Raw genomic sequence first — 26,043 nt, 5'->3', positions numbered from 1 at the left:
GATCCGTGCAGGACTCTGGTGGGCTCTGTAGCTCTAGAACTCTAGCTCTAGAACTTTTGACTAAATTGGGGCGAGTAGTTTTACCTAGAGTCACCAAACTCGTTACATATATTGTCCTCACCAAGCCAGACATCTTTCTAATTTACAGTTATTAGCTCCAACCAATAGGAAGTCAGCTATTTTGGTTTGAATGTGGATTTTTTGGAAAATCAGGCTCTGTCTGAATTTTTAACTACTCCTATGGGATTCATGCGATTCACACCAAATTTTATCAACACGATACCAAGACTATTGAAGATGCTAAATTGCAAATGGATTTTAGATATTTCGAACGGTGTTGCCAGGGTGAGAGATTAAAATAAGTTTAAAAAAAGGGAAATATGAAGTGTCATATATCTTCTAAAAGTATTGATTTAAATCACTCTGACTATACCCAATTTTGAGAATCCCTGGACTAGACAGCCATCAACACAGATCCTCAGCAAAGACCACGAGAACCAGAACCAGATATTATTGACTTGAATGCACTGACACTATTGGATGAGAAGTGAACTGAGCTGGATGATGACTTCACTTTATAGATTAATTTAACTCTTTCTAGAAGAATTTATTAACTTTACACAGTTATTGAACCAAACTAAATCAACACTAAACTGATTTCAACTGGATAATGACAGTTTATTATTGTCTTTTTAGAGCCACATTACAGCATAATTGAATTCTGAATCATTATTTTCCTGTTCATCACTGCAAATCTGCTTTTGAAACAATCTGTATTGTATAAAGCTCTATATAAATAAAGGTGACTTGACGGGTAATATTATTTAATTGCTTATCACTTTTGGCCAATAGGTGGCACTGTTCCCAAATTGTTGTGGTGTGAGGTGACAATAACACATACTGTGATTGATGTCAATATACCAAAGCGTTAAAGAGTTACAGCCTCAGCGTAACTTGCCATCATGCCATCAATCATAAAGCTTTTATTATTTTTTTAATAGCCAATGATCATAGCCAATTTTGGTGAAAATTGGAACAGCAGTCTAGGAGCAGTTCGAAAAAGTAGGTTTTCAACTAAATTCATAATAGTGGACTGAAAGTTCGACTGACTATGGCATAATTAGTATCCTTGTTCTCTATCAAGACCAGTTTTATTAAAATAGGCAAAATTAATAAAAAGCTATTAGCAGTTTTTTTTTTTTTTATTATTATTATTATTTTGATCGCAAAGTGGCATTCTTCCAATTGCTTTCAAGTTCCTTCCGGAAGAACAGTTTCGTTTTAATAACTTTTTCCCAGCATGACCTACAGATCATCCAAGTCAATTTTGGTGAAAATTGGATGTACTTTCTGGGACAAGTTTGAAAAGGTATGTGCTTGGACCCCTAATAAAAATAATAAGAAAATCAGTTAAGAATACAATAGGGGTTCGGCACCTTCAGTGCTTGGACCTCAAAACAAAACGTCTCGGGTACATATGTAACCCTGGTTCCCTGAATAGGGAATGAGATGCTGCATCAGTAGCTGATGATATGGGAATACCCCCCAGGTGTCAACTGTCTGAAGCCCATAAAGAAACATGCCAATTAATTGGCGGATGATGCCACTCCTCAAGGCACTGCATCATCAGCACTTCATAAGGAAGATTTTGATGATGGAAGCAAGCAGGAACGAAATAGAATGCAACCGAGATGTTCCCTTTCATAGGTCGACTCGACGCTGTAAGTAGCTGATGCAATGTCTTAAAGAAAATAGCTTAAAGAAAGAAAAACCGAAGTTAATCTGCCTCGCTCGCCTTTCAAGAATCCACAATAGTCTCCCTGAGTTTTGACCCACCATTGAAATGGTCTCATTTGAAACAGTGAAGCAGCTGATGTGAAAATCAAGAGTCTGTGAATCAAACACTGATGTCCCACTCTATTCTGGAATCATTCAGACAGGTGCAAAACAATAGAACACAAGCAGAAAACAGCTGCACCTGCATTAAGTAAGAGTCAAATGCTACCCCAAGAAACACAGCAGTAGAACACTCTTCCAGGAATTCATCCTCAAGCCCACACCTCACAAATGATTGAAGCCAGTCTCAATGCTGACATAACAAATCCTCCAACTGCACTAGAATCAGCAAGTCCTGGAGCTGCAATGCTTCTGCTTAAGCATCCTGAAACTGCACTTCTGCATAGTGTAGCTCAGTCGTTGCAAATCCAAGATGTGGCACAAGGTAGGCCACAACATCTATGAAGGAGCTGAAGATGGTGAGAGATAGGCAGCAAGAGTCTCTCAGCTCAGAGAAATATGGTTGACACGATCAGGAGAGAGAGAGAGAGAGAGAGAGAGAGAGAGAGAGAGAGAGAGAGAGAGAGAGAAAGAGAGAGAGAGAGAGAAAGTCTGCTCATTCTCGAGTATGTATCTTTCACATGTATGTATTTTTTATATGTATCACATGTATCTTTGCTCATGGGGACATGGCGGTACATACTTCCTAATTGACATTGTGTTTCACCAAGAGGAAACGAGATCCACTCGAGGTGGTCGTTGAAGCTCTAAAATCCAACGCAAAGAGAAAACAAAAACTTTTATTACATTCTAGATAAATCGCTTCCTGAAGAATTCGAAATATGAGGACTAATGGTGCCTTATGAAGCACTGGTGACACAGTGCCTCAATTATTTCTATATGGGCTTCAGATGGGCTTCTGACGCAGCATTGAGTGAACCTATAAAAAGGAACCTTATTTATTATATTATGAAGGTTATGATATTTATAAAGGCTTATAAGTAAACTTAGCATTGAGGTCAATGCAGTCTTGTTTGATTTCACAGAACCTTGCATGACTGAAAAAAACCCATAACACTTCAAAGCAGAAATGTGTCAAGGCTACTGTAAATTATTTCAAGTGCCATGCTAATATCATCTACAGTATAAAAATGATATTGTATAACTAAATGTAATCGAGGACTCTTCATATGACCTATTTATATATTTAATTAAATAATGGTACATTTAGACATACAACATCTTAGACATTTAGACATCTTAAAAACTAAAATGGGGACTGGATTTCCTGCTTATTACATACAGTATTGCATTGACACATTCCATGACATTAAAGACAGAACTTAATGGCACAGTCTCAGTCTATGAAACAGGCAGGTGAAATCATGAATCATGCAAGAGAACAAGCCAGAATACAGAGCCATTTAAAAAGTAAGAGCCTGTTGTCAATGGATTTACGCTGTATTTCTTGCTGGAGTAAGAAATAATAAATATCTTCACTTGTCAATAAATTAAACAAAAAATGACTTTTTTGGCTTTTATGATTATGGGATGGTAAAATGTCATGATAGTAATGAAGCTGAATGATGACATACAAATACTTAAACAAATACAGCTGCAGGAACAAGTACGTGAACCCTTTGACTTTACCTGAACTTTTACACAATTTGGCAATTTTGAGCTGATGTGAGCCACAACAATAGGGGTTATGCGCAACTTAACTTCCGTAAAAAATTGCTGTTTTACTCAAGATAACTTAAAAGGAGTGAGCAAAGATGAGCATAACCAATGTCCCTCGCATATGGAGATTGGTATCTAAAAGTTTTTTCATTTTCCTTCTTCACACTAACGTTTAGATATTTAAATAGAATAAAACGGCAATAACAAAGTGAATTAGGTAGGTTAGCTGATTACCTTAAAAGTCCATAGATATCTGTGTCAGTTCATACTGCTGTTAACACTTTCTCTGACAAGCGGATGCGATGAAACCAGTTTTCTGCTTTTTTTCATGCAACGTTCAAAATATACCCAATAGACAAACAGTTTACTGAAAAAATCACATACTTTTTTGCCTTTATAAAAACACTGCGTAAACATTAGGGGTGTAACTGTACACAAAAATGATGGTTCGATACATAACTCCCATTTCGCTACAATTTAGGTACAGCAGGGGACAAAAATATATTTTTTAATTTTATTTGTTTGTTTGTTTAGAAATGGTTTACTGAACAAGCTTTGTGAATTTGTCTTTAAATTAAAAAATGTCTGTAAATATTGCTGCAAACAGCAGCAGCATACACTGCGGTTTATAGTGCTGCTGTAACTGGGGGAAGAGATTTGAAGTGCTTTACACATCTGGATGCAAAATATTTTAGCATAATATTTTAGAATTCGGTTAGAATTATTGCAGTTCCATTTTAATCCCCTCCGTCTTTATGTGCACCGGCACTCGTTCATTGAAATCTGAGAAGTTAAGTGAAGGCTCACTTGCTATCAGCATAATCCTTAAGGCAAAATGTAAATACTTTCCAGATACTTAAATTGTAACATTTACATATACAGATGCAAGTTGTGCGCTGAAGAAAACACTTCTCAAATGCATTAAACACACTCACTTGACAGCAGGGAAAGCCATGTAGGTTTATGATTTAGTTTGAAGCACTTAATACAAAGCACGTCTCATGTTTGAGACAACTTGGATCTTATCCTTATTCGTGTACCATTCATTCATTTGTTTTTTTTATTTAATACTGAAAGTAGAAAAATTTGAAAGCATTGTTTTTTCGTTGTTTTTTTAGAACCCCCCCCCCCCCCCCCCCCCTCACTTTTAATTTTTATGTTCAGGGTCAGAAAATCCATAAGCAGCTGGATACTGACAGCCCCAAAATATTGCGAAGTACGAGGCTGATGGTGCAGGGAGATAACACTGCTGCAGAAGTGAAGGCCAGATTATACATACAAATGGAGCTCCTGCAGGAGCGTGAGGGACATCACTGCTGCGGCAGTGGAGAAAATTAGCCAGAGAAACAGAGCTCCTGTGGGAGCAGAGGGTACATCACTGCTGCGGCAGTGGAGGAAATTAGCCAGAGAAACTGAGATCCTGCAGGAGCGTGAAAGAACATCACTGCTGCGGCAGTGGAGAAAATTTTCCAAGAGAAACTGAGCTCCTGCAGGAGCGTGAGGGAACATCACTGCTGCCACAGTGGAAAACATTTTCCTAGAGAAACTGATCTCCTGCAGGAGCAGAGGGGACATCGCTGCTGTGGCAGTGGAGAAAATTAGCCAGAGAAATTGTGAGCTCCTGCGGGACATCACTGCTGCGGCATTGGAGGAAATTTTGCTAGAGAACTGAACTCCTGGGAGCAGGGATATAACACTGCTATGGCAATGAAGGTAAGGTTAGCCAGAGAAACTGAGCTCCTGTGGGAGCAGAAGGGAGCAGAAAGGACTGTGCAGCAGTGGAGAAGGTTAGCCAGAGGAACTGAGCTCCTGCGGGAGCGGGGAGAGAGCGGAGGAGATAACACTGCTGCAGCAGTGCAATAACGGAGTGGGCTCCTGCAGGAACGGGTGGGAAGATACTGCTGCGGCAGTGAAGTAGAATATTTTCATTAATTTATTGGATTGATGGTGTTAATTGAGGTGGATATGGTGAGCTTGTAGGTTTGAGTGAGAGAACAAGCTGGAGCTGAAGAATTTAGCTGATAAGGATTCGGTGGTATGGGCATCTGTGTTGCAAAACAAGAGAAAATGAAGATCTAGCCTGGGCAAGAGAGTTAGAAGGGGGAAGCCCCTGGGCAAAAGTTGTTTGTGGAGGCAGCCTCATGCTTGGGTTGGCCCCTGGGGCTTGGGTTGTAATGGGGAAGGTAAAGGAAGAGGAAGGTTGGGGTGGAAAATAGGCCATCTGGGCCTGCGCCACTAGCGGAGGCAGGCTCTCGCTAGGGTCCGTGTTTGGAGCTGTAGGCCAAGGACAAAAAATACTAATGACTTGGCCTGAACCGCTAGCGGAGGCATCCTCACGCTAGGGTCTGCTGAAGGAGCTGTTGGCCACTGGTAGGGAAAAAGGTTAGAGGTAACGGGAGGAGAAGGGAGTGTTATCTGGGTCTGCATCGCTAGCGGAGGTACCCTTGCACTAGGAGCTGCAGGCCACAGACAATGGGGAGGGTTAGAGACGGCAGAATGAAATGGCTGAGACGGCTGAGCTCGCTCCATTAGCGGATGCAATCTCACACCAAAGGGAAGGCATTCGTTGAGAGGGGCGGGCATTGTTGTATGGGGTGCGGCGTCGGGAAAAAACTGCGTTGTTCAGCGTTGTGTGGCTGAACAGAGGGAGGAGAAAAGTGGGGCCTGGCGGGCTGACATTAGTCTCATAGTGCGTGAATCAAAGACCCAAGGGAGAGGAGATGTGAGATGAAAAGGCTACCTTGCAGGATTATGCGCATCTGAAGTTTAAGTGGCCGAGCAAAGATAGTGGTTCACATTTAGAAGAGTTTCCAGGCCTGGAAATGAACTGTATCCAAGTTAATAACCAGAATTCAATGGACGTGGCTGGACCCATGGTTTTATCCTAGGTGATTGTAACCCCGAGCTCAGTGGAAACCGTGCAGGGCTGAGAGATCGATTGTTAAACGTTCTAAATATTCTTATTTTCTCTGGTTTTTCTATTGGTTTTCTCGAAGTGATAACATGCACTTACATGATGAGAAGCCTAAAACGCTTTATAACCTGCATGTATTCACCTCTGATGCATCGGTTTGATACTGTAATCATTTAATGTTGGATGATCATCAAACAGCAAAGTACAGTCAGATTTAGATGATCTTTTGTTCCTTTATCTGTTTCTGGTTTGAGTGGAGTTCATTTAGTAAAGTTCAAAAGAGAATTACTTATGATAAAAGAGAAAGAGCTTTGCATAAAAATGTGCACCTTGAATTTATTCAGTTCGACAATCACTAAACGTTTGCCATAAAAACACACTGCTTGTATGAAAATTTATTTTTAGAAATTATTATTTTTTTATTCCTTAATTTTAGTTTTCCTTTTCCATACTTATCCCAACCTGGAAATTACTCAAATAAAAAATCCTTACTTTTCAAAACTGTGTACAGTAGGAACTCTCAACATAACAGTTTATTTTCACCAGTTATCTGTCTATGAGTTGTTACATTACTTGGCGATTTCTGTTAGTTCTAAATCAGATACAGATTACATTTATTTGAATGCATTAGTGAGAATGATTGCGTGTATGAATTTGTCCTACCAGTCTGTGTGGAGTCTCTTTACCAATAGTGAAGCTGTGGGTTTAAATTACTTCAAAACAGAAATACATATGCTATATAATAAATTATTATTAATTATTATTATTAATAATAATTATAAATTATAAATAATTTTGTTGATAAATCGCAGGACAGTGTTGACAATAAGTTCTTAATGATTCTGTGAGCGACTGTGCGTGTGATCTGTACGTAATGTGTGAGCTATGTGTTTAAGATACAAGGAAGCAGCGTTAGTTTAGAACGGCAAATCATTTTATTGAGTATCCAGATGGCATAAACTGTGCTGAAAGCAATCCTAAATTCAACCAGGGACAGAAAACGAAAACGATTTGAGCTGTGCACTTGCGGGGTTGTGCCGACGAGGTAGAGAGTGTGAGCTGGCCAGGACTGAATCTGCACCACTGCCCTGGCTTATTGAAGGCCTGCTGTGGTGGCCTGGCACTGAAGGAAGGCCCGTTCCTTCGCGAAAAGAGGAAGACATTGCTCTTTTTGTGCGGATGATTGCGGATCAAATCATCTTTGATTGCTGATGTTTCGCCCGTGGTTGCGAGGGTAGGCCTCGCTGTCTCAGCGTTCTGGGATCCATTTGTTTGGCCTGACGCCCACGAGACAAAGATTTCTCAAGGACGAAAGATTCTTCATAGGACGGGAAGAGCTCGATTTGCGAAACTGCTCACTGCAGAACAAATGGGTGGAGCTTACGGGTAGCTCCTCCTTGCTAGAGCTCCAGCGAGGAGGAGCGAGTTTAATTTGAGTCTAATGGGTGGAGCTAGAATATCCAACCACACCCTAACCCTACCCACAACTCTATCCTTCCATCCCCTTGGTGCTCCAGAGAGGAGCGGAGATGGACTAATCCCACCCCATTGGAGCTCCTTAGAGGAGGAGCTGGTCGTCATTCGACTCTGTAGTGAGTACCACTTGCTCAATTTCTGACATGTTGGGAATGTAGGGCGGGGCCAAATGCTGAAAACTGTTGAGGAACATAGGTGAGTTTCATATTTCATACAGATGGTGCCCAACCAGAATGAGACTTTTACCGCCGCCGTTCCCGCGGCGGCAAAATTGGGATGTGTATTTGCTGCCTTTTACCGCTGAGTGGCGCTGTAATCACAGACTTTGAAAAGTGTCAGTTTATTCTCTTTATGACGTAATCTGCCGCGGCAGTAATCTGAGCTGAGGTCACAGATAAATTCAAGATAAATATTGTGGTTAAACGAATTCAAATTCATTAAATTTAAACAAAGTAGACACACGTTAACATTGTGTGCCCAGTTTTTCTATAATTTAGAAAGGCTATGTCAATAGGTTACTTGTCATTTACTTTGTGTTATTTTAATGTGTTTGTAGATTTATTAACTGAAACATAACAGTGAAATAAATTAAAATAATTTACCATAAAATTAAAACATTTTCAGGACTTGCAGTTACTAACCGATGTTAGTCGGTTTAAGCATTCTTTGTTATATTCAGAATTAAATAGGCTTACATGTTGTATCAATTGAATTCTTTAATAAATAATCAACCACAATGCCTATTACTGCCGCAGCAAAAATAAACCAGTCGAATTTCAAAGTCGTTCGCGAAATGACTAGGCTATACCGGGTGCCGCAAGTGACAGGGCAAAACAGCAGCAACTGCTGCATTTTAAAAGGTAAGTTTCCTATCTGTTTATTTAAAAAAAAAATAATAATAATAAAAAATAAAAAAAAACATGGCGCAAGATCTTGTAAAAAAAAAAACCGTTTTTCATTATTTGAACAAAAATGAGACTGATTGAATATGTAAAAATATAAACAAACAAAGCAGAGAATAAAACAAACTTTTAGGGAAAAAATATAGGCCTATTATGCTACAGCAGAATTGGTTAACATTAACGAAAGCAAAATATGTAAAAATACATTTCAAACAAACTAAAACAAAACAAATTCGTGGCCGAGTGGTAGGCTATAACTTACGTTTCAATAATTCAGATGACACGGGTTCTAATCCCGAACAAACATGGGCTACTTTTTTATTATTAATGCAGAGAGATTTGATAGTTCTAAAATATTGCTACACCATATTGTTTTTTTCTCCTATAGCCTATATTAAATATTTTATATTTATAAAATAAAATTACCATTAATTTCCATTTTACATTAGGGACAATTTTTATCCAACAGAATGGCTGAATTAACATCTGCATAATAATAATAATAATAATAATAATAATAATAATAATAATAAATAAACAGCACAAGGTCTTGTAAAAACACTTTTTTTATAATTTTTTTCGAGACAGTAAATTGCCAATGTTAAAAAACATAAGCAAATAAAAAAAGAATATAACAAACTTTTAAAACAGAGAAAATAGTAGACCTAGGCTATTCAGACGATAGCTCTGTGGTCAATGCATTAACAATAGCCTCTCGGAGCTTCAAACGATCTGAGATCGAATCTCAGTGTAGCCGACAGTGTTTGTGTTTTTCCATTCTTGATGCTTAAATATGCATCTGTTTATTAAAGTCAATCATCTTGTTTAATTATCAATTTACAACATAAATTTGCTACATTCCAGTTGAGCCGCTGCAAAGACGACACATCTGATGAGGAAGACTGTCAGCCGATTGCACCAGAAAATTAAGATGATGAAGCTCGTCTTTAATCTGCTAAAAAGAAATTTGTGTGTGAATCATTCACGAGATTGAGATGACTGACAGTGATACCCGGCCATAGCAACGGAAGACATTTTTCAAAACAGATCGAACAAATCAGAAAAATACTTTCAATACAGTATTGCTTTCAATTAAAAAATAAACAATGAAAATGTAAAAGAAAAAGAAAATTAATTAAGTTTGAAAACCCATCGCACATTTCAAGGTATGAATAAAGTGTCGGAACAGTTTATTTATTTAAACAGGGTTGCATCGATAGAGTTTATTCCCTTTGTGATGCAAAATAAGAAACACAATCTTATTCTTGCAACATTTTAAATTTCTATTGTCAAAGAAATTGCAGCTAAATTAAAAAATTAAAACGGTACAAAACGAAAAAAGTTCAAAGCAACATAAATTAAGAACAGGCGTTTTTCTTTGTCTCTCTCGCGCTGGATATTTTTTTAGTAAGTTTGGTCTCCCTCACTGCGCGCGGCGGGTCTTTCTCGAAATTAAGCATTTCAGCGTAAAAAAACACCATACAGCTGATAATACTGTATATGTCGCTGTGTGTCATCCACACAAATCACGAAAGAAAAAACTGTAACAAATAGCTTTTGTTCCTTCAAAGATACAACATGCCTTGCTGAATTCACCTCACAATAAAACGAGGTGGGTCGCGAATTAAAGAGCTCTGTATCTGCTAAATTGAAATTGTGTGTGGAAAACCTTTAAATACAATCAATAAAACTACAATATATAATTGAATAAGATATAAGGCCTACTGTACATAGGCTATGGACTTTTGGAGATTTTGAGATTAATCCTTAAAAGAATTTTGCCTTTGCCTGCTCATCAGGCTGGCTCCGACACTCTCCATATGAAAGACGGAACATTAACACCTCTGTCCTGCACCCCCACGATAAAGCAACTATTGCCTTCTCCAAACCCCCCACAGGCTAGCTGAGTTTGCAAAACAAAACAAAGAGTTTGCCACTCGTCGTGGTTTGCCAAAACACTTCATTATAAACTTCAATATTTCATTCAAAACAATCTCAAAACGCTTTGTGACATTTTGAAAAGCCGTGGATGCATTACTGCCACTGGAACCATGAACGCAAATATACTGGTTCTGATTTTATTGTTTGTCGTTTAAACGTCATATATATATATATATATATATATATATATATATATATATATATATATATATTTATTTTTTTTTTATTTTTTTTACAGAACTGCTTTTGAAATTACGATTGGAATCATTATAGGTTACAGAAGTAAAGTCATTGTATAATAGGCTATTTGTTCCTTAGTGTAAAATGGAAATGCATGGTGATTTTATTTAGTAAATAGGCTATAAGCAAAAAACTATGTTTTAGAACTAGACAAATCTCTCTGCATCAACAATAGACTATAAAATGCATTAATAGGCTAATATAAAAATATCAGTAATCCAAGTTAGTTCGGGATTCGAACCCGTGTCATCTAAATGATCGTAACGTAAGTTCAACCACTCGGCCACGATTCACTCGTTGCGACATAGCCTAACGTTCCAGTGTGTCTTCATTCAAATGAACGCGCCGCCGCGTTTGTCGAACACTAATTCAACATGCCAGAAAAAAACCTGGCTTTGGAACAATGCATAGCGCCACTCGTCGTCGTGTGCCAAAAAATTTACAATAATTTAGTTTAATTTATTTCAGTGTTAATGTTTGAGTTAAAAAAATCCTCTACAAATTAAATTAACACAAAGTCGGCTACAAGAGTCCTTTATAGGCTAAGTAAAAAGCAAAGGGCTTACAGTCTTAATATTTAGGCTACTTTGCTTAAATTCGATACATTTATTTTCAGTAGGGCCTAATAAATTTGTAGGGATGTAATTTCAGTATGCTTCACCAACGCTATGTATTCAGTTAAAGTTCCAAGAGGTCTGGTATATAATTCCTTCCCAGCTGACACAAAAAATCACAACTTGTGCTTGCTGCGAACGCAAGTTATTTAAGGTGTCTCAACTGTACACAGTCTACCATACAGTGTGAATTCGTTACAAGGTTTTATTTAATTAAATTAATGTGCAGCAATTTGTACAAATAGAGTCTATAGGCCTACTATACTGTTGTAGCCATTAAATAATCTCATTTAGTATCATATTTGTTTTACAAATACACATCTTGCTTGTTGCACGCACACATATTATGTCAAAAAAACGAAATATTATGTTGAAATAACATTATTATTAATAATACATCTTTTAGAATATTTGATTAAATGCTGATTGTTGCGCTTGTTCAATTTAATAAAATTAAAACTTTAATTGTGATAATTAAAATAATTGAAAATTAAATATTTAGTGGCCAAGTTTTGCTAATTTAGGCTATTATATAGGCTAGTATATGCCTATTGCCTATATTAAGTAGGTCATATTAAGACAAGGCATATATTAAGTTATTTTAGCTGTTATGAGAAAAATAAATCTAACGAAATCTAAAATCTAAATCTAATAAATCTAAAAAAAAATTCTAACGCCAATTCAACATGTCAGAATAAAACTTGATTTTTGAACGATGCGTAACGCCACTCGGCCTGGTGTGCCAAAACACTACATTTTAAACTTCAATGTTTAATTCAAAACAATCTCAAAACGCGTTGTGACATTTTTTTAAAGCAGTAGCCTAGCCTATACATTAAGGGCATTGGAACCAGGATCTTAACTAAAACCCGTTCCGCGTAATCTCTGAAAAATTATACCACACTACTCCATACTCCATGTATTTTTTTTTTAAGGACTGCTTTTGAAATCACTATAAATTACTATGCAATTGTATCGCTCACGAGAGCTCTTCATTTATCTAATTCCTCAATAGAATAGTAAAAATATTCAGCGTCATTGCTCCTAATATCGTCTCTATTTTTAACTTTTGATTCTATTTTTTTCAGTTCTAAAATTGATTCTATCTTTGGTTCTATTCTGTTGTAGCATAATAGGCCTATTTATATATATGAAAAATATGCCTATCAGGCTTAGGGTTTTATATTTAACCCACTTACATTTTAAAATACGGCTATTGCTGCTGTTTTGCACAATGTCCCTTTGCGCCACCTGGCGGTCATTTCGGGAACGACTTTGAAATGCGGCTGGTTTATTTTCGCCGCGGTGATTTCGCCGCGGCGGCTGGCGCGGCGGTAATAGGCATTTTGGTTGGGTACCATCTGTATTTCTAAAATAAACCATGTAATAACCTATTTCTCTGGCACACATAGTTAGCCATATGTCTACACAGAAGAAAGCCCTGTCTAGGTGCAGTGCGGTTTGTGTCCAGCCATTCTTTAGTCTGGCTGTCTCTGAAAGAGATTAAATGTAGTTGCAATATGTGCTTTAAGAATCCGTACAACTGCAGCAGCGGAAGACTATTCTTCTGTTGCACAAAACTAAGGAAAACGGCATGTTTTTATGTTTGGTTGTTCCAATCAGTGGAAAGGGCCGTTTCATTCCTGCTCCCATGTAGGGATCGAATAATCAAGCTGTTTATCCATTTTGGTTTTATTGTGTTTCTATTTGGCGAATTAGAAAAAAGTGTGAAAAAACGACTTGAGATTAGTTTATGTTCATAAGAAAGTTTTTTTTTTATTTTTTTATTTTGAAGACAAAAACGAGAAAACAATTTCATATTCATATCGTTATTTTTCAGATATTGATATAAACGATGTTGTCCCATTCTAGGGTTTTGAAATTACTTTCCGCACATGCTGTGGTTAAAACAACACTGTGTATTCTTTTTATACGCATGCATACCGAACTTTGTAACAAATATTTTCGGTACAAATGCGTGTACCGTTACACACCCCAAATAAACATTCACGTATGGAGGGAAAGTAAACATTCTTGTAGGGAGGGAAAAGTGTGTGCACCCTTAAATGTATTTATTTATTTTTTACATGTAAACCATGTTTGTCTTTTGTTTTGGCTTAGCTGAAGATCAGATTCAATTATATGATTAATGATAATTTATGCAGAAAGTCAAAGAGTTCATATACTTTTTCCTTGCTATTTTCCTATTGTACTAGAACATTAAATGTAAGATCTTAACACTGATCTTCAACTCCATGGCTCACATTATGTCAATATGAAGGCCTATCTGCCTGAGCTGCTTTGTAAATGTCCATTGACATCAGATCTAATCAATAAGAGAGCGAAAGGTTCATTCCCTGTTTCAGAACATCTATGTCACAATCACCTTTTCTCCTCTTTCCCCCACGTCGCCCTTGTCTCCCTTTAAGCCTGGTAACCCCTGCAAAAATACAACTTCAAGTAATTACAAATGCTTGGAGGCTGATTGTTTCAGGGGTAAAGAACTTCACTGAATTTGTTTAGAGCTACTAGAGGGCACAACAGTTGCAGGAAGCGACCCAGAAAACAAACGATAAGAGTCAACACACAAGCAGAACATTAAGATCGACAACTCACATCTATTCCAGGTGTTCCAGCAGCTCCCTTAAAAAAACAAGGAAGAAAAAGAAACAAAAAATGAATAATATTCTCTGGAACGAGAATAGTGAATAATGTGATCATAATTAAATTGGCAAATAATTAGTTTATTTTTTTATTTTTTTATTAAACATAAAAAATTCTTTGAGTACTTACAGGTAACCCATATTGCCCTCTGGGTCCAGGATCACCAACATCACCCTTCTCACCCTGTGACATTTAACAAGACCTTTTATATAAACAATCTGTTGTATAGTATTCATACATAGTTTATATCCTGATTTTCATAATTGCGCACAATTATCCAGCTAAAACAGCAACAAACATAAAAACCTAAATAAAACAAAATAAAAAATAACTTACTCCATCTCCCTTCGGACCTGCTGGACCAGGAGCCCCGATTGGTCCATCCATACCCTATAAATAAGAGAGTGTATGAGGTTTTGAATCTGGTTTTATATATATAAAAAAAACTTGGATAACGCTTTAGATAACAGCCCGCAAAGTACTGCGTAATTAAAAAAATGTACAGTGTAACTTTCGGTAATTATAGTTTACCTATAAAGTACTTACATGTAAGTATAAGGGAACAATATGTAAAGTTTTGTAAAGTGACAACCAGGAGAATTAACAAAGTATTTTAGAACTAAGTGGTACTTATTCTACTATTATGATACAACAATCTTACATTTGGGAGCAATTTAACGAGAACATACACTGCATACCAGGATCAGTCAACAAACAAGGTGAGTAATGTCTTCTCCTGTTATTGTCACTTGCATTTCGTGTCATGTATAGTATAGCATTCTCTGTTAGCAATGAGGGATTTAAATGCAGGGAGATAGTCAGGCTGAGGGAGAAGATTTCAGAACTTGAGACACACATCCAAACTTTAATCAAGGATAGTAAGAATGCAAGGGCTTTAGATACTGCTTTGGATGCGACTAGCTTAGTGAAATCTGTACATTGTTCGATTCCGGCTGTAGAGCCCGTGCAGCAGGGCAACTGGGTGACCGTGAGATGCTGTAGTCGCGGGACAAAACACAGCTCTTCTGTTCCGATTACCATAACAAATAGATTCTCCCCACTCAGTGAAACACCCACTGTGAATCCTGTTGAATGTACCCTAGTTATTGGCGATTCTAAGCAAATTTAAAAATTGTTGGATAATGCTAATCGTAAATTCTCTAAGATTGTTATTCACGTCGGCACTAATGATGTTCGGACTTTGCCAGTCGGAGATCACTTAAATTAACGTTAAAGAGGTGTGTGAACTCGCAAGTACGATGTCAAGCACTGTAATTTGCTCCTGCCCTCTTCCCGGGAAGTAGACACACTTCAGTTCAAATCTAGACTGAAAACACATATATTTGACCTAGCATACACTTAAAGCTACACTGTGTAATATTTTAAGTTGATTTTTAGCAAAAAACACTTTGTTCTTTCAAAATTATATATTCTCATTAATGTGTAATCACTTCAACCAACTAATTAAGTATTCTCGTAACTGTATAATCTGCCATTTAGAATACATACGAGCGAGTCGCTCGAATGGCGGAAGCCATGTTGCGCATCCATCTTGAAAATATATTAGACAAAGAGGGACATACCTGGAAATTCAAGCTTCGCCTTTCGCGTTTTTACACTCAGTGTCACCAAGACGAATGCGAGAGGGAGATTACTCGTGACTGCCGGCAGATTTGAAATAATACGGCCACCGTAGGAGTTAAAACGCCCTTGGAATGGGAGGGGCTAGAAAGTAATATTCAGTTGGTAGTCATATACAATTTCACCGCTAGATGGGAGTAAATCCTACACAGTGTAGCTTTAACATTACTTCTGTAATTCAATGTTAGGCTGCATATATTAGGTCAGCTGGAACCGGGAACACTTCCCAGAAATCCTGATGTACTTGTTACATCATAAGAAGGATGGCGTCTACGCTAGTATTAGTCTCACTGTTTATCCCGAGGTTTACCGCAGTCCGCGGTATCCAGGCCGTATCCAGATCTGATGAAGGACCTTACACAACCTGGACACGACGCAACGCAATCCTGAAGTGTCAACTAGTCTCTCCCCAGTGAAGGCCTCCCTCCCTTCCCTTTACCTCTGTACAGTTAAAACGTTGTCGGGATAATTCCGGGGTTCATGTGGCTACGTGGAAGCGATAAATAATTCTTTATTATAGATTTTTAAGGTCAGACAAGTAGTTTATTGAGGGTTGGTTTGTAAAGAAGTACTACATGCCTGTGCACATATATATTCAAACGCGCATACCTATAGACTAAACAAACACGTGACGCGCATGTGCATGCCGTCTGTGTTTTTGCGGATTTGCGTTTTTGAGGTTTGCGCAGAGATAACCTTTTTCAAGGCTTGCACCTTGGAATCTACTATATTTCAGGGTTTGCGTTCTCAAGCTACCAGACACTGCTTTGTGAGGATGAGCGGGCCAGAGCGCAATGAATGTTTTCTGTTAGAACGGTGTCATGTTCACGACCCCTAAGTTAATAACTAATGATCTTTGCAACGGAAGTGAATCAATCAATCAAAACTAACTTTAGCTGGACAATAACTTTATTCTAGAGCTGCTGTAAAGCCAAAACAATCTCTGTTACTGAAATTTCCTATTATCACTGTAAAACTGCTTTGAAACAATCTATATTGTTAAAAGCGCTATATAAATGAAGGTGACTTGACATACCTTTTTGTAATAATAGTGTATCAATACATATAGGCTTTTAAAAAAAATTACATGGTACATTTCTGTGCATTTATACAGTATTTTTTTAACAAAAGTGCATTGAAAACAAACTATTGCAACTTTTGCTTAAATACTGGGTAAATATACTTTTGTTTCGTGTGACATTGCAGGCTGTAAATTAAAGTGGTGCTTGTTACTGACTCAGAAACCTTTATTTGAAAAACAACTTATTTCAAAACAGACTTGCAACACTTATTATTCATCTAAAACATTTTTATTTCAAATACATAACTATATGAAACAAGAAGGTAACAAGCATCACTTTAATTTACATTGTAGTGGGGATAAAGGCATGTCACACTTACCTTGTAACTACATGGAACAAGAGGGTAACATGCACCGCTTTAATTTATAGCCCAAAATGTCACACTTACCCTGTAACTTTATGAAACAAGAGTATATTTCTCCAGTATTTAAAAAAAAATGCAATAGTTTTATTTTTACTTGCCGTGTAAGCACAAACTAAAACATCTGCACTTTTGCTATCAATAAATAAATAAATTAATAAATTACTGTATAAATGCACAGATATGTACCCTGTAATTTTTAGCCTATACAGTATGTATTGGTATACTTTTATTACAAAAAGGTTTGTTCTCGCTAAATTGCTCCCAAATGTAAGATTATTGTACTTGCAGTATAAATAATTTGTTGTGGCTCAGTGGTTCATGTAGGTTGTCTACAAACCGAAAGGTTGGTGGTTCAATCCCCGGTTCCACCTGACCAAGTGTCGATGAGTGAATGAATGAGTGAATGGGTGAATGTGAGACTATATGTACAGCGCTTTGGTGGCCATAGGTCTGTGAAAGCGCTATATAAATGCAGTCCATTTTACCATTTTTTTTTATTCCCAAACCGTTAAATATTGTTCCCTTATACTTACATGTAAGTATTTTATAGGAACAATATAACTAAAGAAAGTTATGCTGTAAATTCGTCTTAATTACGCAGTACTTTCCAGGCTGTTATCTAAAGCGTTACCAAAACTTACATGTCAACACAGTTCAGAAAAGCAGACCATAATTTTGATCAATCAGCTCTTCATGTAAAAAAAAATTCTCAGACTTTATCTTTAGCAATTAATCATGCAAATCCCCAAATAAATACACAGATGAACATAAATAATAAATAGAATGTTAATGGATGAGTGAGTGTTAAATCAGTGTTAATATCAATCTCGTCAGCAGAAAAACAGAGTAACTCTTGTTGTTTAATCTTTCACTGTCACATAGAGCTGAACATTGATGAAACATTACCAATAATGAGTCTAACCACATTCCCCGTTCACCATAAATGTGTCACATGACCCATTTTGGTATTTTTTTAAGATGTAGGGAGGCTTTGGGGGGAGGGGGATGAGGGGGATAGGGGGGTTGGTGAAACATGGCTTGAGACTCACCCTGGGTCCCAGCTTGCCATCCAAGCCAGATGCTCCCTGTGCATTTATGGAAGTATGAATGGAGGTTTGAAAAGTGCGATTAGTATGTGATGAGTGAACTGGACAAAAAAACCAAAAACCTTAACAGCTGTTAACAAAGATAAACAAATAGGCGTTTAACCAACACACAATGTTTAAGAGGCAGCAAATCAGGCTTGGTTGTCTGCACAAATCACGACAACGAAAACATACATTTATAACAGCAAACAAATGGACAGTGGGGAATGTGGTAAAGGTTAGAAGATGTTGAGTCAAAATAAGTGGGGATAAAGCACTAAGATCCTAGGATGCACTGCTGTAGTGTACTTACAGGGAGACCCAGGGGTCCTCTGTCACCCTTATACCCAGTCTCCCCTCGCAGTCCCTTGAGACCATGTAACCCTGGTTCCCCCTTAATAGGAGTACAGACAACAGTTTAGGGAATGCTCGGTAACATTTACTCCGAAGCATCTTGTCTTTAGATTTCTGGACAAATATCACAGATTGAAATCGTCCTGAATTTGCACCTGATAGTCTTCAAAGACTTGGATGACTACAGTGACTAAAAACACAGTGGGAGTTAAGGTCAAATTGAAGACCTGTTGCCAGTCTTCTGTATGTCCAAACTAACACTGAGCAAGTAATTACTTTCATGTCTGACAGAAGGCAATTTGCTCTATGAACAATTCATGGCAAGTATGCAGCATGCCTTAAAACACCAAATGTGGTAATTCAGAAAGGCATTACCTTGAAATTAATTAATTAGTAATGACGTACCTTTGGGCCAGAGAATCCATGAGGACCCTGCAACACAACACAGCATTAATAACTCTCTTGCACACACGCACGCACGCAAGCACTCACTCACGCACGCACTCACTCACACACGCACGCACGCACGCACACACTCACTCACTCATAGACTCACTCACGCACGCACGCACGCACTTACTCACTCCTTATAATTTGAAGCAGTTTTAAGTTTTAAAAGCTCTAAGTTTGAAGGTTTTAAGGCCACACAGTTTCTCAGATACTGGTCTGGAATTATAGCATGACAATAAATTGCAGACTTTCATAACTGTCTGAATGTATAGAGAGCAGGGGCAATGAGTCCTTTTTGTGATGCTTATAGGCTATTTGGATATATCCATTGCTATCTTAAAATTATTCAAATTTTATACCATTTCTGTTGTGCAAAGCATCTTTAACTCACCATGGGTCCAGGTGGTCCATGTGGACCAGGTGCTCCAGGGGGCCCAATAATCTGTTAATGCGAGCAAGATAAAAAATTCCATAAGTGAAATATACACAGAAGACATGAGGGACAACAGGGCACAAAGATGGAGAAGATGTTTAAATAATATGACCATCAATTACACTACAATAGTAAGGCCCAATTTAGGGTAAAGTGATTTGACATCATACATGTAAATTGATGATAAAACATTTACTCTCAGTACTGACTCTCTCATACAAACTGTCACTCTGATAAAGACTAGTCCCAGTTGTCTACAGCCGTCACTGACTGTGAGTTACACAGAAGACTATGCATGTATACTTAATTCACATTTTGGTTGGACACTATTTTGGCTGTACTTACTGAGGGTCCCTGAGGTCCAGGCAGGCCAGCGTCTCCTTTGTCTCCTTTCAGACCATTCACACCCTGCGGGCAACATTACGGAGCCATGACTTAACCTACTTAAATAATGTGACAAGCCATTAGGCCTATTCAAGATCATACATTTTACATTATGATTAATATCACAAGTATCAACATATCTAACGCTCAGATCATTTTACCTGTAAACCAGGAAGACCCATTGATCCCTTTTCTCCTGATATTCCAGGGATACCCATATCACCTTTAGAACCTTTGTGACCCTAACAACATGGATTGTATTATGTGGATTATATTAATTGTGATAAATGATTATATAAAAAATATTGTGAAATTGTGCTTAGATATGGGTCAGTTGACAGACAATAAAAGCTATACACAGTAAGAACATTTTGGTCCTCTTACCCTTTCTCCATCCAGTCCAGGAAGTCCAGGAACACCCTGATCACCCTGTGAAAAGCAATAATATTTCACTGAAATGAACTGCAGTCACTTTGTGATCTTTGTCTTCAAAAGGTTGTCGTCACAAGCACATAAATGCTAGACTCTTAGGTAAGGCCCTCATTTAACTGCCCATAATGTCCACTTTGTTAATAAATTATGTGGTTACCTTCATTCCCTTTGGTCCAACTGGCCCAGGAGGCCCAGGGGGACCCTAAATAACAAAAAACAAAAAGAATTGATCAATTCCCCAAAATATATATATATATATATATATATTTTTTTTTTTTTTTTTGTGTAGATGCACATAATTAAACAAAAATTACACTTTTTTTGCACAAGGGACACATTTATTAAATTTTTTTTGTTACATATGAAACATGACATGTGAGAATGTGGGAGACAATGTGTCATTTCTCACTTCCTGTGTTAACACGCATAGGTTATATTGGACTGGTCCAATCAGAGCACTCTGAATACATATAGCTGAGAAAGGGCCTGAACCACATTCACACTTACTTTGATCCTTGTAACATAGGAGATAAGTCTTTATCTCAAATCAGATTAAACAAGTGTTAACGAACATTGGCACAGCAACACACAATATTTTGTCAGTAAGGCACTGGTAAGAGAATTGGCAGAATTAGGTGAAAAAACATGTATGTATGGAAGTGTTGAATTCATGCTGAGCAAAATACAGCACTCATATATAACACACAGACAAAGCAGAGGTGAATTACCGTAACTGTAATAGTAGTTATCTTCTGTAGGCAGTCAGGAAGAAGGGAAGGTAACAGATAAGATTACAGTTATGCACAAGGCCAACCTCTGTGCCAATTATTTAAAAATCCAATACCACTGCTACAGATGTTTATCCATTACGCATTTTTGGGTGTTTTTTAAATTATTGTGAAGTCAATTCAGTGTGAACAGACTGAATTTCATGCAATTTTTTTGTAAATCCTTATTTTATGACATAATTATTATCAATTACTTGAGCAGAAAATATGAATTGGGCACTTTGGTTTGTGATAGTAGCTGTCCTAATTTCCACAGTTTAAAACAGGTTAGAAATATGATTTCCAATGAAAGGTCATAGACATGATTCCACTAACCTGAAGAGCCTCTTGAATGTTTCCATTGTAGTCTATGATTTCAGTTGTACCCTGTTCACCTTTCTCCCCGGGTGGCCCCTGAATAACAATTATATTTTCATTGAGTGGGGAAATGTAAATGCCAGAACTGTTTTTACTGATAAAAAGAGTGACTTGAGACAATAATTGTCTTGCGACAATATTCTCATTTTGAAGCTTCCCGTACCTCATTATCATAGAAACTGAGACTAGATCAAAGCAAACCAATGTGCTTAATCACATAATTTGCTTGAAATAGTAAACATTTCGGTAACACTTTACAATAAGGTTCATTAGTTAGCATTAGTTAATGTATTAACTAACATGAACGACATATTTTGTTACTGTATTTGTTCATCTTTTTAATGTTAGTTAATAAAAATAAAGCTATTCATTGTTTGTTCATGTTAGTTCACAGTGCATTAACTATGTTAACCAGATTTTAATAAAGTATTAGTAAATGATGAAATTAACATGAACAAATATTCACATATGCTGTATAAGTGCAGTTCATTATTAGTTCATGCTAACTAATGTAGTTAACTAATGTTAACTAATGAACCTTATTGTAAAGTGTTACCAACGTTTCAAATAATAACTTTACACCATCACAAAATATTAATTCCTTTAACAGCTTTACAGTCCTTTTATGTGAGAACTTTACTTCAGGAACTTCATAGCACTTATTTTTCATTGCACAGTCACTTATTTACTGACTTTGGCTTATTTACCAACTTGTTTCATTGCATAATGCCCTGGATTTGTGAATAATCAATAAATCCTGCCCTTTCTGGTTTCAATCAGTCAAGAGCAACCTTAACCCAATTACGTCAGCATGACAAGTTCGTATTTGGAAGGAAACATTCAATTCTGTATACTCTTCTGTATCTTATACTCTGAAATATAATGATGAAATTTATACTCCACAGCAATCAACTGATGTCAGAATAAAGCTAATTTAGGCCAGTGTTACATTTGCTAGTCAGAGTTGTCAAAAGTCATTTTTAGACATTTGTAGACTTTACTCACTTGTGATCCTGTTGGGCCTTCATCACCTTTGTCTCCTGCATCCCCCTGTAATTGTAAAATATGGACAGGGATTATATTTAGTAATTTAAGACAGTAAAATATTTGTTATTTGTTATAGTAACATGTAACACATGCTCCTTGTTTTAACATTTTAGCTTCAAATTTGAACTTTTTTTAACTTTCTTATGCATGGCTTACTAAGGAAATGAGACTGACCTTTGAACCTTTCAGGCCTGATGCACCTGGTTCCCCCTGTTCTCCCTTACAATTATTTAAAGACAGTTAAAGATTTATCATTTAACAACATATTCGGAAGCAACCTGATACAATATCTACGGATTTGAGTGTGGTCAGGTTAAACATTGTTCATGGTATTGGAAGAGCAATAACAATATTAAATATAGCTGCAAGCAGCAATACGGGGCCAAGCCCTGCAAGGCACAGCAAGCAAAAGCCGCTGTAGCGCAATGCGGAGCCAGAAGAGCAAAACAGCAGAAATAGAATGTACATTAAGAACAGATGGGTTCAGAAGTACAGATAGGATGAAATCAAAATGAACAGAAGTTCTGATGAGAACGAACACAGAATGTAGAAAAAAACACAAACTTATTTCTAATCCCAGTGTAAGAAACATTAGTATAGCTCTTACCCAGATAATAAAGGAGTTCAAATGACAATTTTATACACAATTTCAAAGTCGCCCCACACTGGTCTCGAACCCACGACCAGAATGGTTCGGGATTCCATTCCATACATACAACCGGCGTAGCGTCATAGAACGTCTCTGAAAAGGTTCACGCCCACTTTTAGGGGAAAACAAACCGGCAAGCACCATACACAGTATCGGATTGAGGACGTGTACTAACCCTTACAAACATGTAATTTGTATTTAAACTTTTTTTTTCACACAATAGGCTACCCCTATTATGTATTTGTATTTAATTAAATTTTTCCACACAGTATTTTTATTTTATTTTAAATACATTTCCATGTATTTATGCCCATCTCTGCCTGCCATCATCAATATCTTGCTGTTATGGAAATATCATGAATTACGGATGATGCTATCGAAAGCTAAATCAGGCTAGTTGTATGGCTGGACAGAAAAGTGCACTCAGTAGCTCCTCTAAATATAAAGACATAATATTATACATTTAAAGATGTTTACTTCTTAAAACCGAAGTAAAATCATTCACTGGCTACCTGGTGACTCGATGAGGTACGAGTAAATGTCCGGGTAAGACACTTCTGGCCACTGGGTGGGGTTGTTAGACCAATTTGACGCTGGTAGGGACATGTTTTTAAGTTGCCCAAATTAAGTTTATAAACGTATCGTTCACGCTCTATGGAAGGCAGGGTGAACGTATAATTACTCGACATATTTCATCTAAGTGATTTCTGAAATTATACACGTCTGCCGGCTGTGTACGGACGTTGTTTTGTGCCGCTATTTTGTATTGAAGTCTATGGGAAGTCTGGTTTGTTTTCCCCTAAAAAGGGGCGGTTACGAAATTTACAGTTAAGTTCCCGGATGTGCCGGTTGTATGTATAGTTGAACAGCGCAATCTGTTCAACTATGACGCATAGTTGAACAGATTGCGCCACCCAGAGGACATGTTTTACAAAGCTGCAGAGCAGAGGTTTCAGTGTAAGAATAAGCAGACAACATACATGTTAACGAGATTAGCATGCTAAGCTAGCTTAATGCTAATGTATCTTATGGTTATCCTGATAACTGAAGAGCCACATTAGAAAGAATGGCATCTGATTAGCATGCTAACCAATAATTATGCTAAGTTAACTAGCATAAGGCAAAAACGCAGGCTAGGTCAACTCCGAAGATGAATATCTCGGGAAAGGTAGCGAATATCAAAAATCTGTTCAGTCATTTCTGTGCGGCTCAGTCCAAAGATCATCTGATCAAATTTTGGACAAAATTGAGCAAGATTTGAAGGAGGAGTAGTGAAAAAACTGTTTTCCATTTGTTCCAATATGGCGGACAGTCACATTGTTAGAAAATGACAAATGAGATGTCGTTGGAATCGGCATAAGCCAAGGAACATAATGACATAAAGAAATCAAAATTTGAACAATGTTTTCAAGAGTTATAAGCGTTTTTGCAAAAGACCTTATATCTCTGGAACACTAGGTGGCGCTGTGTTCAATCTACTCATGTACCTTCAGGATATTGTGTCGATGATCCATACTAAATTTTGTGAAGATATGTCAAATAGTTTAAAAGTTATTGCAAATTATGACAAAATTCAAAATGGCAGACACGTGGTACATCCCATCCTGGCAAAATCGGTATCCACAGATTTGGCATGACGCAAGGAATCGATAGACACCAAGTTTATAATTTTCTGACAATCCGTTCACAAGTTATTGGCCAAAATATGCATTTTCCATTATATCATGACCCATAGGTGGCGCTGTTCCCAACTTTTGGATGGACTCTCAGATCATGCTTCCGATGAAGCGTACCAATTTTCGTTTCGATTGATCAAAGTTTGGCCGAGATACAGCAGCTGAACCAATTTTAGGTCGACCTTGTTCACTTTGCGACGTCATAACTTTTGATCAGAGAAGAATAAAAAAAATCGGGGACAGTACTTTTATGCGGCTCAGTCCGAAGATCATTTGAGCACATGTTTGGACAAAATTAGACCAATTTTGAAGGAGGAGTAGCGAAAAAAATGAAAACTGTACTTTTCAAAATGGCTACTACTGTAATGGGTGGAGTCTTAATGTATGATATGGTTTGTGATCAGCATGATGAGAGCAATCAGGTGTACTAAGTTTCATTTTTCTAGATCAAAGGGTTCAAAAGTTATAACCATTTCAATGTTGAATTTTTGAACTGCTGGTGGCGCTATAGAGTTGGTCCTAGAGACTCAAAAATTGCTACATTTACTATTCATGGCCATCACTACAAGTGAGCCAAATTTCATCATTTTCCTATGTACGGTTCATAGGGCTGCCATAGACTTCAAGAGGAGGAATAATAATAATAATAAATATAGCTGCGAGCAGCGATTACGGGCCCAAGCCGGTGGTACCGCAACCCCGGTGCCTTTAGTTACCTAAAGGCACCGGGGTGGCGGTACCGCCGGCTTGGGCCCGTAATCGCTGCTCGCAGCTATATTTATATATATATATATATATATATATATATATATATATATATATATATATATATATATATACATACATACATACACACACATACATATATATGTATATATATATATATATATATATATATATATATATATATTATTGTTCAAAAGTTTGGGGTCAGTAAGATTTTTAATGTTTTTAGGAGAAGTCTCTTCTGCTCACCAAGGCTGCATTTATTGATTAAAAATACAAACAAAAACAGTAATATTGTGAAATATTATTCCAATTTAAAACAGCTGTTTTCAATTTTTAAATATTTTACATAGTAATTCATTTCTGTG

General features: G+C 37.2%; 1 protein-coding gene across 2 annotated transcripts in view; it reads right to left on the bottom strand.

The window, feature by feature from the left end:
• Positions 1–26,043, bottom strand: part of col25a1 (collagen type XXV alpha 1 chain) — a 1,104,568-nt gene that overhangs the window by 31,394 nt on the left and 1,047,131 nt on the right. For both annotated transcript variants that reach the window (XM_079866340.1, XM_079866339.1), the window contains 16 exons: positions 22,799–22,843; positions 22,583–22,627; positions 21,536–21,613; positions 21,161–21,184; positions 20,590–20,634; positions 20,385–20,429; positions 20,162–20,242; positions 19,962–20,024; positions 19,575–19,625; positions 19,139–19,165; positions 18,693–18,773; positions 18,344–18,379; positions 14,544–14,597; positions 14,337–14,390; positions 14,160–14,186; positions 13,930–13,983 (listed from right to left, as the gene is read on the bottom strand). In XM_079866340.1, the coding sequence (XP_079722466.1) occupies positions 13,930–13,983; positions 14,160–14,186; positions 14,337–14,390; positions 14,544–14,597; positions 18,344–18,379; positions 18,693–18,773; positions 19,139–19,165; positions 19,575–19,625; positions 19,962–20,024; positions 20,162–20,242; positions 20,385–20,429; positions 20,590–20,634; positions 21,161–21,184; positions 21,536–21,613; positions 22,583–22,627; positions 22,799–22,843 (810 nt within the window). The remainder of the gene's footprint in view (positions 1–13,929; positions 13,984–14,159; positions 14,187–14,336; positions 14,391–14,543; positions 14,598–18,343; positions 18,380–18,692; positions 18,774–19,138; positions 19,166–19,574; positions 19,626–19,961; positions 20,025–20,161; positions 20,243–20,384; positions 20,430–20,589; positions 20,635–21,160; positions 21,185–21,535; positions 21,614–22,582; positions 22,628–22,798; positions 22,844–26,043) is intronic.

This window comes from Squalius cephalus (genome assembly GCF_949319135.1).
Source record: "Squalius cephalus genome assembly, chromosome: 3".
In the NCBI taxonomy this organism is placed as follows: domain Eukaryota; kingdom Metazoa; phylum Chordata; class Actinopteri; order Cypriniformes; family Leuciscidae; genus Squalius; species Squalius cephalus.
Note: the sequence above shows the minus strand (reverse complement) of the source record. Positions and strands in the feature narration are given on the sequence as shown.